We start from the raw sequence: 17,687 nt of genomic DNA on the forward strand, positions 1-17,687 counted from the left end.
TGCATCACTCACGTTGTGGATAAATACATTGCATTCCACTTAGAGTCCAGGCGGCCAGAGTAGAATTGGGTACCACGGGCGGTGGCAAATATTTAGTGACAACGTTGGTGTATTTAAAGATATTGGTAGCAACAAAAAACATTTGGTCTGGGATCATGGCCTTAGCATCGTTCAGTGAATCGTGGTTACAAGAAAATTAGTTGGTCACTAAAATTAAAACTGTAGATTGGGTTGCCACTGCGTGAACACGCATCTCGATTTTCCAAACAGATTTTTGGAACAAGATTTACATCTAAAACTAAACAAGTCAAGCAAATGTAATTTTTTGGTGATTTGCCCGTGTGTTGGGGTTAGAGGCATTGCTACAAATCTGGCCCAAAATTAGATGAGGGCCATTGCCACCACATCCACGTGAATCGTACCCTTGAAAGAGTGAAGCTTTTAACGAACTGCGCTCAGATTAAAACCAGCCCAGCTTTTGCAATCAACAAAATAATTCTACAGTATGCTACCATGAGGTAATGGTTAGCACACCAGACTTGCAATCCAGGTCTCTCCCGGAATAGCAGTTGAAACAATGCACAAATGTATTAAATCCCTCTGCCTCTTGTCGACCCAGCGGTATAAATGGGCATGCCACAGTGGGGAGGTCGCGTGTGGTGGTTCAAAGCAGAAATGCTGTGCCACCATCTTTTGCCCGTGTGGAGAAGGAGGCCAAAAATACCCTCTGAGAGCTCCCTCGAGTGGAGGCTCTTTCCGCCAGCATTGGTGTTAGAAAAAAAAGCAACAAAATCTCATGGCCTGCACCTTTTCCCGTCACTTTCAGCAGTACGCTTCACTCCGCGCACACGCTCCCAACATCGCGCAGCTCCGCCGAGCGCAAGCGAGCCAAAGCCCGGCGCCCGACGGCTCCGCTCCCAAACAACGCTCGGCATCTCCGGCCGTGCCTCCTCGTCGAGTAACTGCAGGCCAACGAAGGCCAACGCCGGCTACAGTCACGGTGGACACACCGCGGCGGCGGCGGCGACGACCGCCGCCAACGCCAGCAGACTCGCGCTGGAGGAGACGGAGGCGGAGGTGGCGCCGTCGGTCCAGTTTCCCCAAACTCCGCCGCCATTGGTCTCGTCGGAGACGTTGCCCGCGCCGCTCGTGTTCTTGAACGTCTCGAGCAGCATGCGCGACAGCATCGCGCTCAGCCGCCCCTCGCTCGGCCGCGCCGGCACCGCCGCCGCCGCCGCCGCCCGCTGCGGCCCGGGGCGGCACTCGCGGGCGTCCGTGTAGCGGAACGGCACCGCGCTCAGCTCCAGGCCGGCGGCCGACTCGGGGGAGGCGCAGGTGACGTCGCGGACCCTGACGCCGAGCGCCGGCGACCAGCCGCGCAGCCAGCGCAGCGCGCACGTGCAGTGCCACGGGTTGCGGAAGAGGTAGATGCGCTGCAGCGACGTCAGGCCTGCAACGTACGGGGGGGGGGGGGGGGGGGTCACACTCGTCACTCGCGAGGAAATGCGATTTCGAGTAACTTGTAGCATATGCGTACTTCTTTCGGGCCGTACGTAGCCACAGCCGTGCTCGTTGGAGGCGCGGCGATTGGTGCGGTCGTGGTGGACCGAGAGATGTTTGGAGGTTGAAAAGGGGTCGGCACGCTCCAAAAGTTTGGGAACCGCTATCACAGGCGATATGGGTGATATCTTAGAGGCGTATTGAGCATATTGGCACAAGACGGAGGAAAGTGGAAACAAATGACGTGCCGTGGAAGCCTACGGGATATCTGCGCATGGATCGTGATGATGATAACAGGCGACGTTCTGGGCAATGTCCCTCCACAATTGCACGTTTTTCCCTTTAACCCCCCCCTCCCTGCCCTCCCCACGCAAAGCAGCGCTCTTTGACGAACGCCGTTGTTGGAGCGTCCTCGCGCGTGAACGCTCCGAGCGACCTGCGAGGGCCTCCTGGGACAGCCACGTGAGGTTGTTGTGGTTGAGGTGCAGCGAGTTCAGCACTCCCAGCCGGCGGAAGGCGCCGGCGTCCAGCGTGGACAGCTCGTTGCGGTCCAGGTAGAGCTCGCGCAGCGCAGACAGCGACCAGAACCAGCTGCCGGTCACGGCGCGCAGGCGGTTCCCGCCGAGGTTGAGCAGGCGCAGGCGGAGCAGGCCGATGAAGGCGAGGGGAGGCAGCGATGAGATCTCGTTGTCGTTGAGGTACAGGTCCTCCAGGTGCGAGCAGTCGTGGAACGAGCTGTTGTGCACCACCGAGATGTGGTTGCCCTGCGCGTGGTTGGAGGTGGTGGGGAGGAGAGCGGTGGCGCAGGGGTTAACGCGCCGCGCTAAGGAACCCGGTGACTCGAGTTCGATTCCCGCTCACGGCCAACACCGCTGGCGATTATCTGAACCGGTTCTGGGACTCAGCCTAAAATTCGAACCTCCGATTAGCACGGTTGGCTACGTACGGTGTGAAAAAGTTCAACAAACATACGTACAAATGAGTACCTGGTACGGTGTGTAAATATCGCCACTAGCGAAACAGAGGCTGGGCGTGGTGCTGGCCACCCACCCCCAACGTATGCCGTGCCGGCCTTCCTAGGTGCTACTCGCTACCAGCACTTGCCCCAACAGTCTGTTAAAGGCTATACGGGGGGACTTTGTCTTTGGGGAGGGGGGGGGCAAGGGGGTGTCAGTGATGACTCTGGGGTTTATATTTGAATCGTTGTTACTGAACGCAGTTTCCAGGAGCCAATATCCGCAAATCGTCCAGCGACCCGCAGCACTGATGACGATATGGAGAGCGAGCGAGACCGGCGCGAGATGGAGTGATGACCTGGGACCTGCACCACCAAATGCATAGCGGTCAACCCAGACGGTTTACCGTGTTCTTGTACGGGGAAATTGAGATCTCAGGTCCATACGGCGTACACCCGTTTCAATACGGATACAAAATAATTGTCTGTTGTAGGATGAACGTTGCAATTGATAAGGGGCACGTGGTGACCAATAAGGTGTGAATAGGTCTGTAATAAGGTGGGGCACTGACAAGGGGTTGACAGGTATGCATATGTCCCTCTGGCCTGCCCAAGTTCACTCTCTTCCTGAGCGGGAATCTCCGGCATGGACCCCCCTCCCGTCCCAAACACAACCCGAGAGGACCTCGAGCCAGGACTCTGAGCTATGTACGGTGCGAAAGAAGTTCCAACATACTGAACATGGAAAGGGAAAGGTGCCGCCCTGCATGCACGAATGTTTTTGTTTTGTTTGGCATTGTAACGTTATTACCCCGTGCCCCGACTGGACATCTGTGAAAAAGAGCTTTATGTTAAATTTCGATTTAAAGCTTTCGTGACTGCAGGGATTCACGACGTTTCGGCTACAACGCAAGCATGAAGACGGCTGCTTGCGTTGTAGCCGAAACGTCGTGAGAATTATTTGATTTTATTATGTTTTATTTTTATTATTTCATCACTTCCCTTCTACGTGACTTTACCGAAAGAACCAAGAAGAGCTTTATAGTTCATCGGACTCCTCCAGGAGAATTAAATATTGTGATTCTGTATGTTGTTGTTCTGCTTGAGTCTCGTTGAGCTGCCAGATATGCCAAGTGCAGGTTTCAAGTGTATTTGGTTGAACTTTGTGGGAACTCAAGAGACAAGGGTAGTCTAATTTTCCAGAGTGACCTGGTGGTGTCATCGTCACGGTATGGGCCATGTATATTTGTATTATGTAGAACTTATTTCGCACCGTACATAGTCAACCGCGCTAATCGGATGTTTGCAGGGTAACGACAACAAACTGACACGCAAAAAGCAGATTTAAAGAAATGGGTTTTCAATCTAGATCAGTGGTTCTTCACCTTCACCGCAGTCTTGCAGTGAAAGCTAATAGATACACATAGGGTTTGATGAAACAAAGGAGGTGTACTTGCGTGTCCGTGCTTAATTTGTGTTTCGATGATTGACCTTCTAAAAAAATCTGCCCATGCCTCGCACTCCCAGAAATGGCATCTCGCGCTCCCAGGGGGGGCCTGCACCCAAGGCCGTAATTATAATATAGATATTAAAATATGCTCAAAATGTCCCCCCCCCCCCTATCGCTATAAAATAGATGTATGTTTATATGATTGTGGTTGTGGTTGTACTTTATTAATCCCTAATCTCTGCCGTTACATACAATGAAACAAGAAAAGGTAAAAAAGAAAAAAACAGCAATGTAATACAATACACTATTATACATTATTGTAAAAAAAAATCCATCCTATGTGTTAGTGAATTTTATTTTAGGCAGGGAATTCGTTTTCAAATTTCGATTTTTTTTAATGGGGGGGGGGACACCCCGAGACCCCCTGGAAGATTTGGTCCCCCCAATGTTGACTCCATGGCTACGGCCTTGCCTGCACCCCAGGTTAAGAACCACTGGTACACGTGGTTTACAAGTGCATCGCTCCGGTGGCTTCCCAATATCAACCTGCAGGTGCAATTGCCTGCACGCTCACTCTTGCAGACGGTACGGCTTCCCCCATCTCGAGCGGGCGATGGGTGGACGCGGTGCCTTGCCCCCCCCCTTCCCCACGGTGGGTAAAGCCACGAGGTTGGGACCCCCGTTGACAACCACCGTGAGAGACAAATCAAATACTGGGGCTCCCACCTGACCGTTTGCCGCACCCCCATTGAGCTGATAAAGTCGTCACTACGCCAGGGGACGGTAACCAAAATAACAAGAAGAGCAAATTGTATTTTCGAATTGGTTAAAACAAAAAACCAACTCGATATTTCGAGAGCCGCAATGCCCACCGTGGTGAACACACGAGACGGTGGGCCCTTTAAAAATAACATCACGAAGCGGCCCCTTAAAGAGCAGTCCGCACGTGGCCACCCGGAGCCGCAGGTTTGCCGACCCCCCTGGGTGTGACCCGTTGGTGTCCGAGAGGCGCCGCACCTGCAGGTCGAGCAGCACGAGGCCCACGAGGCCGTGCAGCGAGTTGTAGGCCACGGCCTCGATGTTGTTCTGCCCCAGGTAGAGGTGCGAGAGGCGCGAGAGGCCCTGCACCGCGCCCGGCACGCGGCGCATGTGGTTGCCCCAGGCGCGCAGCTCCCGCAGCGCGTGCAGCTCCAGGAGGATGCGGTCGGGCAGCGAGAAGAGGTTGCAGGCCGACAGGTCGAGCAGGCGAAGGGACGGCAGGCCCTCGAAGCTGCGCGTGTGCAGCGCCGTGAAGTGTCGGTTGTGTGCCAGGCTCAGCATGCTCACGCTCGGCAGGCCTGCGCTCTCGCGCCCACCACGACCACCACGACAGTGAACGCGCAACGACGGGGCGACGTTGGCTGACGTTGCCGGTCACGTTAGTTGACGTTGAGCCAACGTTGGTTGACATTGGGTCAACGTTGACCCAACGTTAGTTCAGGTCGGGGCAACATTAGTTGACGTTGGGTCAACGTTGGTTTACGTCAGGCCGACGTTGCCTGACGTTGGCTGACGTTACCGGTAACGTTAGTTGACATCGGGACAACGTTGGCCCATCGTTGCATGTCTACTGGGGAGGGCCTCATATCGCACGCATCTCATCTGGTCTCGAGCAGACCAGTGCCCTCTGCGCCTGTAGAACAGTCCGGCCAATAATAATTTTCACAATAACATTGATAATCGTATTGAGTGTTCACATAGCAGCATCTTTGATACAACTGGATCTCACAACGCTGCGCAATCTGCAAATACGGAGGCGCAAAGATTAATATGTTCAGCCAATTAACGAGCGGGAGGAATCGAGAGCACCTGGGGGAAAAAAATGCCCACGCCTGCAAGGGGGCAACACTCCACACCTGTCAACCCCTTATCAGCATCCTACCTTATTACAGACCAATTCAGACCGTATTGGTCACCCTGTGCCCCTTATAAATCGCAACGTTTATCCTACAGAGTCCCATCGCAAGGGAGAAACGCAAACAAATAGACAAATGTGTTTGCCTTTATTGAAACGGCTATACGCTGTATGGACCCAAACACTAAATTTCCTCTGTACAAGAAGTCGGGTAAACCGTATGGGTTGACAACTATGACACTTTATCCCGCGCAAATGGAATAGATGGAGATTAGTCACATTTTGCTGTTGACCCCTGCTGGCGAGCCAAGGTAGTTTCACAAAATGTGGTGTGCGACGCATACGTTGAGATTTACAAGGGCACAGGGTGACCAATAAGGTCTGAATTGGTCTGCGATGAGGTGGGCCCTGATAAGGAGTTGACAGGTGTGGTGATGCGTCGCTCGCTGCCTCCACAGTGCTGGATTACAGGCGTGCGTCGGCACCACCCCGATGGGAGCTGTCCCTTCGCGGTGTGTAAAGAGCACCGGCCTGCAAATGGGCAAAAGTCTGCCAGTAGGGGGACCACGTTGCCCCGTGGTTTTATTTTTATCAGGAGAAGTTGACAGCATGGATGGCTTGGGGGGGGGGGGTAAGAACAAAACATTCCAGACAGTTTGGGCAGCAGAGGAGAATGAGCGATCTTCGACAAAGCGACGATTGACTGGGGACTTCCACAGAAGGCATTGGTAGCTGGAGCAGGCGGCGTGTGAAGGGGAATAGAGTGAGATGAGAGGGGAGAGGCAGGAGAGTGCGTGGAGGGGAGTAGAGTGAGATGAAGGGGAGAGGTAGGAGAGTGCGTGGAGGGGAGTAGAGTGAGATGAGAGGGGAGAGGCAGGAGAGTGCGTGGAGGGGAGTAGAGTGAGATGAGAGGGGAGAGGCAGGAGAGTGCGTGGAGGGGAGTAGAGTGAGATGAGAGGGGAGAGGCAGGAGAGTGCGTGGAGGGGAGTAGAGTGAGATGAGAGGGGAGAGGCCGGAGAGTGCGTGGAGGGGAGTAGAGTGAGATGAGAGGGGAGAGGCAGGAGAGTGCGTGGAGGGGAGTAGAGTGAGATGAGAGGGGAGAGGCAGGAGAGTGCGTGGAGGGGAGTAGAGTGAGATGAGAGGGGAGATGCAGGAGAGTGCGTGGAGGGGAGTAGAGTGAGATGAGAGGGGAGAGGCAGGAGAGTGCGTGGAGGGGAGTGGAGTGAGATGAGAGGGGAGAGGTAGGAGAGAGCGTGAAGGGAAGTAGAGTGAGACGAGAGAGGAGAGGTAGGAGAGTGCGTGGAGGGGAGTGGAGTGAGATGAGAGGGGAGAGGTAGGAGAGTGCGTGGAGGGGAGTGGAGTGAGATGAGAGGGGAGAGGTAGGAGAGAGCGTGAAGGGAAGTAGAGTGAGATGAGAGGCAGGAGAGAGCGTGTGGGAAGGAGCAGAGTTGAGACGAGTGGTAGGAGAGTCAATGAAACGGGGAGCATCTTGAACGGGACTCGGCGGCGGCAGTGGCTGCCGTTACCGCGGAATGCGCCGGGCGTGAGGAAGGTGACGTTGTTGTGGTTGAGGAAGAGCTGCTGCAGCAGCGCCAGGCTGCCGAACGCGCGCTCGGGCAGCAGTCGCAGGCGGTTGCGCGTGAGGTGCAGGGAGCGCGCCAGGCAGGGGAAGGCGGGCGGCATGGCCGTGAGACCCGCTCGCTCGCAGAAGACGCTGTAGCCCACGTCGGCCGCCACTCCGCACGAGCAGCCGGCGGGGCACGCGTGCGCGCAGCCGCCGGACGTCGCGGATGCGGCCACGGCGGCCCAGAGGGTGCAGGCGCACGCCAGGGTCGCTCCTGGCACGGAGGAGAGCGAGACGAGAGAGGGAGAGTGAGCGAGAGAGTGAGGGGGGGGGGTTACATAAAGCAAAGTTATTTTTAAAAAATTAAAAAAATTACGAAATGATGAGCGAAGCAAAGTACCGACTACACCGAGCATCTTCTTGTTTCCACTGATCGAAAAAAGAGAGAGAGAGAGACTGCTGTTGTCTTCTCGGCGGTGGTTTGTTGTTGTTGTGATTGAGTCTGGTTGAACTGCCAGATGTGTAATGGTCAGATTTCAAATTTAAACATTGAAACTATTGATAATTGGTTTTTTACCCTTTTATCTGGCAACAAAACTGACACCTTTTTTACAAGGAGTCATGTTTGCGTGTCAGTTTTGTTGCCAGATAAAAGGGTAAAATAACAATTATCATATTTTTTCTTCTGGCAAATAAGGTTCCAATGATTGAAACTATTTTTTTATTTTGACCAGGTAAGGCCCACTGGGGCTTAACAGAGCTCTGTTTAAGAAGCAACTTGACCACAAATGATAGTTCAACGAAGTGGCTTGTCACGACGAAACATTGTGTATCTGCCAGGTCCTCTAAACGCATATTTATAAATGTGGAGGGAAGAACTGGAAAACCCGGATAAAAATCCACGCAACCACGAGGGACACGCAAACTCCAAACATACAGCAGGGTCAGGATCGAACCCACGACCTCCTGTACACCAGGCGAGGTAGTTAACATCTCCTAGCCATCGCAGCGTCCACGTGGAAACTCAAAAGACAAGTATCGTCTCGTTATCTCGAGTGACCTGGTGTTACTGTCACGGGATGGACTAATTCGTGTGTTGAACTTCTTTCGCACCGTACGTAACCAACCGCGATAATCAGAGTTGCTAATCCGAGGAAGAACAACCGCTGGTGTTAATAATGATTGTACCAACCCTTATTTGACTTTTAAACACGTAGGCTTTCGCGACCGGTATTATTCATGATAAAGGTTTTTGGGTTAGTTCGCGTTATTATAAATGTGTCGCAACCCTCCACCACACGACACGGCCAATCAGTAACAAAAATGTGTCGCGTTAACAAATCGCCAATTAGTTACTTCTTCAGCCCACCGGTGTGTTTGAAGAGCGAATCCACAACATTTCGAATTTCAGTACGACGTTTCGCTGGTAATTACATCCAGCACCTTCGGGCGATTTGCCAGAATAGTGAAGCCCTCCACCTGCTCCCGGTCTTAAATAGTGCAGGACGGCGTCAACGTTGTTGAACCCCATCACGTTTCGAGATCAGAGGCGTAGGTGGAGGGGTATTGTAATTATATAATATATTAGTAATCCGTTAATTAGTATGGGCTAAGTCTGTAGCTATCAGAGCGGTTACAATTATTTGTATTTTTCTCAATTTCGATGGATTCTCTAATTCGTGTTGGGCAGTAATAATTAAATTTCGATTTAAAGCTTTCGTGACTGCAGGGATTCATCTTCTTGGTTCTTTCGGTAAAGTCACGTAGAAGGGAAGTAATAAAATAATAAAAATAAAACATAATAAAACATAATAAAAATTTATTATGTTTTATTTTTATTATTTTATTACTTCCCTTCTACGTGACTTTACCGAAAGAACCAAGAAGACAGTAATAATTAGTTTTGCATAACACTTCAACGTTATCAAAATCAATTGAGTGTCCTCGTTGGCAAGCATTGCTCTGCCACTGCTGACAGCTGTGATTGAGAGAATGTAATGTTCCTTTGGTGTTCTTTTAGTCTTACGCTGATGTGATGTCCCGTCTGTCCAATATAGCATTTACCGCATTAGCAATTGATCCGATATACACCTTCTGTTGATAACTTCGGTAATTAATCTTTAGTACAAAACACTCGTTTTTGAATTTTGTGTACCGTACCAAATCTCACTTTAATGTTTTGCTTTTGAAAAACACGGGCTAATTTGTCAGTAACTCCCGAGATGTATGGTATTTAAATTGTTTTGATAATCTGATCACTTTCAGCTGTATTGTTGTTCGGTCTTGGTTTGGCATTCACTGCTCTGTTAATTTGAGCATCATTGTAGACATTCAGTCGTAGTGCTTCTTTAACACGTTGAATCTCTCTCCTTAGACTTTCACCATCTGACACTGTTTTTGCCCGATGTATGAGCGTCTTGATGAGAGAGGATTTCTGTGTTGGGTGATGATGGTGTGTTATTTTACCATTTTGACCGCGTCCAAGCAAAATATCCAGGAAGGGGAGTCTGTTGTTCACCTCCATTTCCATGGTGAACTGGATGGCCGGGTTTTGTTCATTGAGATGATTAAAAAATTCACTAAGTGTATCTTTACCATGTGGTCAGACAACCAAAGTGTCATCGACATATCTAAACCAAAATTATGGTTTAAATGTACTTGATGCAAGTGCTCTTGTTTCAAAGTTTTCCATGTACAGATTTGCTATAGCAGGAGACAAAGGAGAGCCCATTGCTGCTCCTTCCTTTGGTTTAAAGAAGTCACCTCTCCATAAACACATTCCTGCGGAGGGAGCTGGTAGGAACGTTGGGTTGCTCGGTCAATGGCCAGGGTCAATGGCGGCGTTGTGTATTCCGCAAATATGGCCGACTGTGAGGGCGGGCACAAGCCGGCGTGAGTAGGTTAAACGTTGAGTTTTATAAGGGCACCACGGGGTGACCAGCCCCTCCCCACCCAGCCCCACCCCTCCCATTTTTGGATGCACGACGGACGGACGGACACAATAATCTCCTGTGGGCTGGTGTAACCAGGAGGTTCCTACCAGTATAAATAAGTGTTATTTAGACAATGGTCAGCTATTCTTTTTTTTCCGGTAAAGTCACGTAGATAGAAAAATAAAAATAAAGTGAATAACAAAAAAAACTATTGTAGACTGTAGCCTGGTTCTTAATCGGAGTGAGTGTACTGGCAGTCTATAATGTAGACTGTAGCCTGGTTATTAAGTTTGGTGAGTGTACTGGCAGTCTATAATGTAGACTAAATACATTATAGACTGCCAGTATGCTCATTAAGGTTATCAACCAGGCTACAGTCTACATTATAGACTGCCAGTACACTCACCAAACTTAATAACCAGGCTACAGTCTACATTATAGACTGCCAGTACACTCACCCAGATTAATAACCAGGCTACAGTCTATAATAGTGTTTTTTTTGTTTTTTATGTAAAAAAAAATCATTATTATTATTTTAATTCACTTTCTTTTTATATCTACGTGACTTTATCGAAACAACCAAAGACTATGAATTCCTGCAGTCACGAAAGTTTTAAGTCAAAATTTAATGGTCAGCTAGTTTTGGAATATCTTTTGGTAAACCTGTCTTCTTTACGAGTGTATCAAATAATTTAAGTGACTCGTTAACTGAAACCTTAGTGAATAGAGAAATCACATCAAAACTCACCAGAATATCATTAGGGTTACGTTTAATATATTTAATCACATTCACAAGCTGTTCTGAATTTATTATAAATGAAGATGTCCTACCGATGTAGGGCTGTATTTGTTTAGTTACATATTTGCTCATTTATATGTGGCAGAGCCTATTGTACTTGCTATGGGACGTAATCGGATACCGATTTTATTAATCTTTGGTAGCCCATATAATCTTGGGGGTTTTGAGGCCCGTGGCTTAATTTGGTATTGCTCAGTCTTGGGGATGAATGAATTTGCAATGATTGCAGAAGTCTTGCGTTCTAAAGTATTGGTTGGATCTCGTTTAATTTTAATATAGGCATCTTCCTCCAGTAAATCTTTAATTTTATTATCATAATCTGTTGGGGACATCACTACAGTAGTGCGGCCTTTATCAGCTGACAGAATTTGAATTTCTTTATTTAATCGAAGCTCTCTTAAGGCTTTTCCTTCGCCAAAGCTAATATTTATTTTTCTATTCTCAATTATTTGACTTGACTGAAAATTTGAGAAGGGGACATTAGCCTTCGACAGGATGGCCAGGTTGGTCGTGCGTGTACACAAGACAAATACAAAGATCGCCCGTATAACCTTAATTGACTGTAGGGACAAGTGCTGTTAGCGAGCAGCTATGAAGACGGCCACGTCACACGAGGAGGTGGGAGGGTAGCACCACGCCCGACCGCCTTTGTCTACCCAGTGCCGATGTTTACACACCGCACCTGGTACTGATTTGAGGCTGAGTCCACCTAGGGAAGGCCCAGGACCGATTCAGATAATCGTCACTGCTGGTGGCCATGAGCAGGAATCGAACTCGGATCACCGGGTTCGTAGTGCAGCGCTACACTACCGCTCCCCTCTCACACACGCGCGTGTTTGTGTGTTGTGTGTAGACAACACGCGCGTGTTTGCGTGTTGTGTGTAGACAACACGCGCGTGTTTGCGTGTTGTGTGTAGACAACACGCGCGTGTTTGCGTGTTGTGTGTAGACAACACGCGCGTGTTTGCGTGTTGTGTGTACACAACACGCGCGTGTTTGCGTGTTGTGTGTACACAACACGCGCGTGTTTGCGTGTTGTGTGTACACAACACGCGCGTGTTTGCGTGTTGTGTGTACACAACACGCGCGTGTTTGCGTGTTGTGTGTACACAACACGCGCGTGTTTGCGTGTTGTGTGTACACAACACGCGCGTGTTTGCGTGTTGTGTGTACACAACACGCGCGTGTTTGCGTGTTGTGTGTACACAACACGCGCGTGTTTGCGTGTTGTGTGTACACAACACGCGCGTGTTTGCGTGTTGTGTGTACACAACACGCGCGTGTTTGCGTGTTGTGTGTACACAACACGCGCGTGTTTGCGTGTTGTGTGTACACAACACGCGCGTGTTTGCGTGTTGTGTGTACACAACACGCGCGTGTTTGCGTGTTGTGTGTACACAACACGCGCGTGTTTGCGTGTTGTGTGTACACAACACGCGCGTGTTTGCGTGTTGTGTGTACACAACACGCGCGTGTTTGCGTGTTGTGTGTACACAACACGCGCGTGTTTGTGTGTTGTGTGTACACAACACGCGCGTGTTTGTGTGTTGTGTGTACACAACACGCGCGTGTTTGTGTGTTGTGTGTACACAACACGCGCGTGTTTGTGTGTTGTGTGTACACAACACGCGCGTGTTTGTGTGTTGTGTGTACACAACACGCGCTCACCATAGAACAGAAGGACGCGGCACGTGGCCACCAAGATCCTCCTGGGCACCCACGCCCTCCGCTTGATCTGCAACTTCCACAGCCTCATCACGGCCTCTGTCTCCCACACGACGCCAGCGACACGGGGAGGGGGGGGCATCAGTGTGTTTCTGAACCACGGGGAGGGGGGGGGGCATCAGTGTGTTTCTGAACCTCGGGCTATTATACTGCGTGAGTGTTCACGGTTGTGCTGTCTGGCTTGTCCATTGCGTTTTCGGCTTGTACCCCGCGCGTGTTGTTCGGCGTGATGTCGACGTTTTGCTCCACGTTCTGGGAGCTACTTCAGAGACTGACCTAAAAGAAGCCCCCAGCATGTGGAGTGATGGCTAGGAGATGTTAACTCCCTTGCCCGGTATGCAGGAGGTCATGGGATAGATCCGGACCCTGACGTCTGTTGTATATTTGGAGTTTGTTAAGTCAAATTATGAAGGAACCAAACGTATTTCTCTCTGCCTGATTTAACAGACGTGTATTTGCTTTTCCCCACCCATCTGCCTACAAGGTGAAGACGAGGAAGATCGCTGTGATTACCTGGAACACAGAAGTGCGGAAGGACGCAGTTTGCGCGTCTCTCTCTCCGTGGTGGCGTGGATTTTTCTCCGGGTCCTCCCGTTTTTTATCTCCACATTTAGAATCAACATCACGCGTTTTGAGCATTTGGCTGCTATAAATAGCCATGTGATAAGCTACTTCGGTGAGCTATCATTTGTAACCAAGTCGTTTCTGAAAAAAAACCTATATATCTCAGCGGGGCCTTACCTGGTAAATAAAAATCGTTAAAGTTTAACGGGTTTTTTGGGGGGGGGGGGGGGGGGAACGTCAGACATCATACTGAACAACACGCGGTACAATCCGTCAGCACAGTGGAGAGCTCAGAGCCCTGCTAACTCGATCATCGTGCCTCCTGGCTCTGGGTGGAGGGGCCTACAGAGTCCGCCTTCGGGTTTCCAGTCGAAGATGATGACTCGCATAGCTGGATTCATTGAGAAACCGGAAAGGACCGGCTTGTGGCTTCACCATTTAGATACCCACAGACTCACGCAAAGACCCATAACACTCGTAGAGAGGCATCAATACGCACAAATGTTTGCCCAATTTCTTTTCAAAAAATAAATCAGAGCACCTGCAGATACATACTCAAACAGAATCTGCATGTATGGCTTCACAAACTCCCTTGCCGGATTGCGACCTCTTGACCACTTACATCACGGTGGGTGTGGGAGTTTGACATCGACTGGAATGGACAATTTCACAAAAACGACCATTCTGCGGCTTCAAATGAGCCCCCTCTCAGCCAGTGGGATACAGCCACGACCGAAATGTGCATCTCATTTTAAAACCAGGAAAAAAACGAATTTTGGCACGATGTTTTATTATTTGTTCTTTTTGAAAGACACCAACCGACGCCCGGTGTCGGCTGAGCTGCCCAAATTTCGCATCGTTCGTGAGCTCATTTCAATCAGACTCAACAGCTCGGCAAACGAGCACGATCGCGACCGGGATTAGTGATTTAGAGAACTCGAACGAACGCACACAAACGACAGTGACATTTCCTTTCGAAGCGCTCGATGCCTGCCTTACCTCGGAGGGACGACTTGGGACGGATGAGTGTTTTGGGGTGGGCGAGCGCCGATGAATGACCGAGCGCGCGAGCGCTTGTGCGTCCGTTGTTTTGGGGTCACGGTGAAATACAGCCCAGGTCCGCACAGTATCTGCTCACTCAGAACCAAACCCAGCTCCAGCACCCGTGGCAGAGAGCGAGAGAGAGATTAAAACGATCGGCACATCCAGGGATTATCACGCGGGGCGGGAGGCAGAGAGCGAGCAAATCATGCACCCCACACACCAAACGAAGGATCGCCCCTCCTAGGGTCGCCTGGACAGTGTTGAGCCAGCGATGCTCGCGCGTGCCTATAAAAGGCCGGTGTGGGGTAAATGTGAGGTTAGCACCACGTGTGTCCAGGGCTTCATTGCGCAACGAATATATTCCCAATCCCCAACACCAAACTGCACCCCCACCCCCCATCCTCGACTGTCGTGGGTTGGGAAATATTTTCGGGCACTCAGCCCTGGACAGCTCCGGCTGTAATTAAACCCAGCACATGTCCACGTGACGTGACGGAAAACAGCTGGCCATATGCGCACAGTGGCCAATCGGGAAAGATTATGCTCTACTATGCTGATGATTTCTAACGAAATGGTAAAATCACACACATTGTTTACCGAAATAAAACGCATACTGACGCCTATCTTAATGCAGAGTCACACCATCACCCCGCACAGAAATCTGCTCTTATCAAGACGCTCATTCATCAAGCTAAGAAAGTGTCAGATAGTGACAGTCTGAGAAGTGAAATTAAACATGTTAAATAAGCGCTGCAAATTAACGGTTACAATGATGCACAAATCAACAGGGCATTGAATGCCAAAATAAAATCAAATAACACGAGCATCGGAACTGCCCAAGTAATTAAAACAATCAAAACACCGTACATTGCGGGAGTAACTGATAAACTAGCCAGATGTTTGGCACGGTACATAAAATACAGAAATTAATATCTGGTACAAAAGATGTATTACCGAAGCTATCAACAGAAGGTGTGTACAGGATTAACTGCACTTGTGGCAAATACTATGTTGGGCAAACAGGACGAATGATCAGCACGAGACAAAAAGAAAATTAGAGAAATATTAAATACTCCCAAATCCAACTGTCAGCAGTAGCAGAACACGCGTGCCAACAAGGACACTCAATTGATTTTGATAGTGTTGAAGTTCTGTGCAAAACTAGCTACTACTGGCCAAGACTAATTAGATCATCTATAGGAATTGAAATAAATAAATTAAAGTGTAACCGTTCGGATAGCTACCGACTTAGTGCTGCGTGGAAGTGAATCATCAAATAATACATTGTTTAAATGCATGCCTATACAGGCCACCATACTTCAATAGAGATTACCGTTGGTACAGCTATTTTAATACACACAATGGACAGGAAGGACAAGTTCAAAGGGCTCGCATAATGTACGTTGACTCATTAAGCCCCCCCCCCCGAACTTTGCACAAGAGTGCAGAAGTGTGGTCACCACATCTACGTCTCTATATAAGAAACGAAACAGATGGACTTTTACACAAATCTGGCTGTCGCCTGATGAAGCTAGTTGTAATTACTGGCGAAACGTCGTTCTCAGATTGTAAATGTTGTGGCTTGGCTCTCCAACACACCGGTGTGCTGTACTAGTGACGAATTGGCACGTTCTGTTTACGTGACAAACCTTACTAGTTGGCTGTGTCGGGTGGTGGCGGGTTTTAACGACACATTTATATATTTACGCGATCAAACCCAAAAAAAACCTCTTATGGACTATTATGGTCTATAATTTGCTTAAACTGATTTTGCTGGGAAATATTTGTGCGGTAGACTCCGAGACACTTAGTCCATCCCGTGACACTGGAAAATGAGACTACCCTTGTCTCTTGAGTTCCCACATGGTTAAACCAAATACACTTGAAACCTTTACTTGATATATCTGGCACGGTCTTGAGCCATTAGTCGGATCTCTTCCCATGTAACACCTGCAGATAAAACTATTTTATTTTATCAGGCAAGGCCCACTGATCTATATAGCTTTTTCAGAAGCGACCTGGCCGCATATGATATCTCAACGAAGTGGCTTATCATGTGGAAATGTATATTAATCAAATATTCTAAACGCGTGATGTCGATTCTAAATGTGGAGAAAAAACCCGAGGACCCGGAGAAAAATCCACGGCACCACGGGGAAAGAAAAAACACGCAAACTGCGTCCTTCCTCACTGTTGGGTTCCAGCTAATCACAGCGATCGTCCTCGTCTTCACCTCGTAGGCAGATGGGGAGGGGGGGGGGGGCAATAAACGTCTGTTAAATCAGACAGAGAAAAATACTTTTGGTTTCTTCATCATTTGACAAGTCTGCTTGCTGACTGACGCCACGCAAATTCACAATACAGATTTTGGGTTAGATCGCGGAAGTATAAATGTGTTGTAACCCTCCACCACCCGACACAGCCAGTACCTTTATTATCTTACCTATACGTCCGTGTGTGTGTGTGTGTATAAGTCGATGTGTGTGCAAGTGGATGTGTGTGCGCATCAGTCGATATGTGTGTGTGTCAGTAGATGTGTGCGTGTGTTCAAGTCGATGTGTTTGCGTGTGCGTCAATGTATGTGTACGTTCGTATGTGTGTTTCGAAGTCCATGTATGTATGTAAGTAGATTTGTGTGCGTCCATGTGTGTAAGTCGATGTGTTTATGTGTGTGTACGTCGATGTGTGTGTGTGTAAGTCCATGTGCGTGTACTTCCAGTCCGGCAAAACAACCCCCTACCTCCTCGTGTTGCTGGACGGGCAACGCTGTCGTGGACAGTGCTGTGGGGGGTAGGGCCAATTCCGATTGGCCTTTCCCCTCATGGCGTTTGTAACCACCACAGTGGCCAAATGGAGGCTCTGGACGGGTGTGAGGTGCTGGTAACCCATCCACCTTCAATTAATTACCACTAAACCACGAATGAAAATTTTAATTAATAAGCTTGTGCCAGAAGTCCTGGGGGGACAGGCGTCTATGACGTCTCCTGGCCAAACCCCATTTGGCGAAGCCAGGAGATTTAATCTTTACCCTCGGGGCTCCTCCAGAAACAACAAAAACCCACTACGGATGGCCACGTGGAATGTTTGAATGCTCACTGCGGAAGAGAGGCTGCCACTCCTCTGTCGAGAGCTGGACCGGTACCGCCTGGATCTCTGTGGTATTCAGGAGGTCCGGTGGACCGGCTTTGGCTCCTTCCACCATGAGGGGTGGACAGTCATCTACTCGGGGCAGGAGACTACCAAACAACAGGGAATGGCT

At 49.5% G+C, this 17,687-nt stretch overlaps 1 protein-coding gene across 1 annotated transcript; it reads right to left on the reverse strand.

Annotated features, from left to right (window-relative positions):
- Positions 1 to 995: 995 nt before the first annotated feature.
- LOC144733988 (nyctalopin-like) lies at positions 996 to 12,851 on the reverse strand. Its single transcript, XM_078616015.1, has 5 exons — positions 12,764 to 12,851; positions 7,326 to 7,637; positions 4,923 to 5,242; positions 1,937 to 2,264; positions 996 to 1,450 (listed from the first exon to the last, which is right to left on the reverse strand). Exons 1-5 carry the CDS (start codon positions 12,849 to 12,851, stop codon positions 996 to 998), a joined length of 1,503 nt encoding a protein of 500 aa, XP_078472141.1.
- Between the last annotated feature and the right edge of the window lie 4,836 nt (positions 12,852 to 17,687).

Source organism: Lampetra planeri, chromosome 49 (genome assembly GCF_965212315.1).
Source record: "Lampetra planeri chromosome 49, kcLamPlan1.2.h2, whole genome shotgun sequence".
NCBI classification, from domain to species: domain Eukaryota; kingdom Metazoa; phylum Chordata; class Hyperoartia; order Petromyzontiformes; family Petromyzontidae; genus Lampetra; species Lampetra planeri.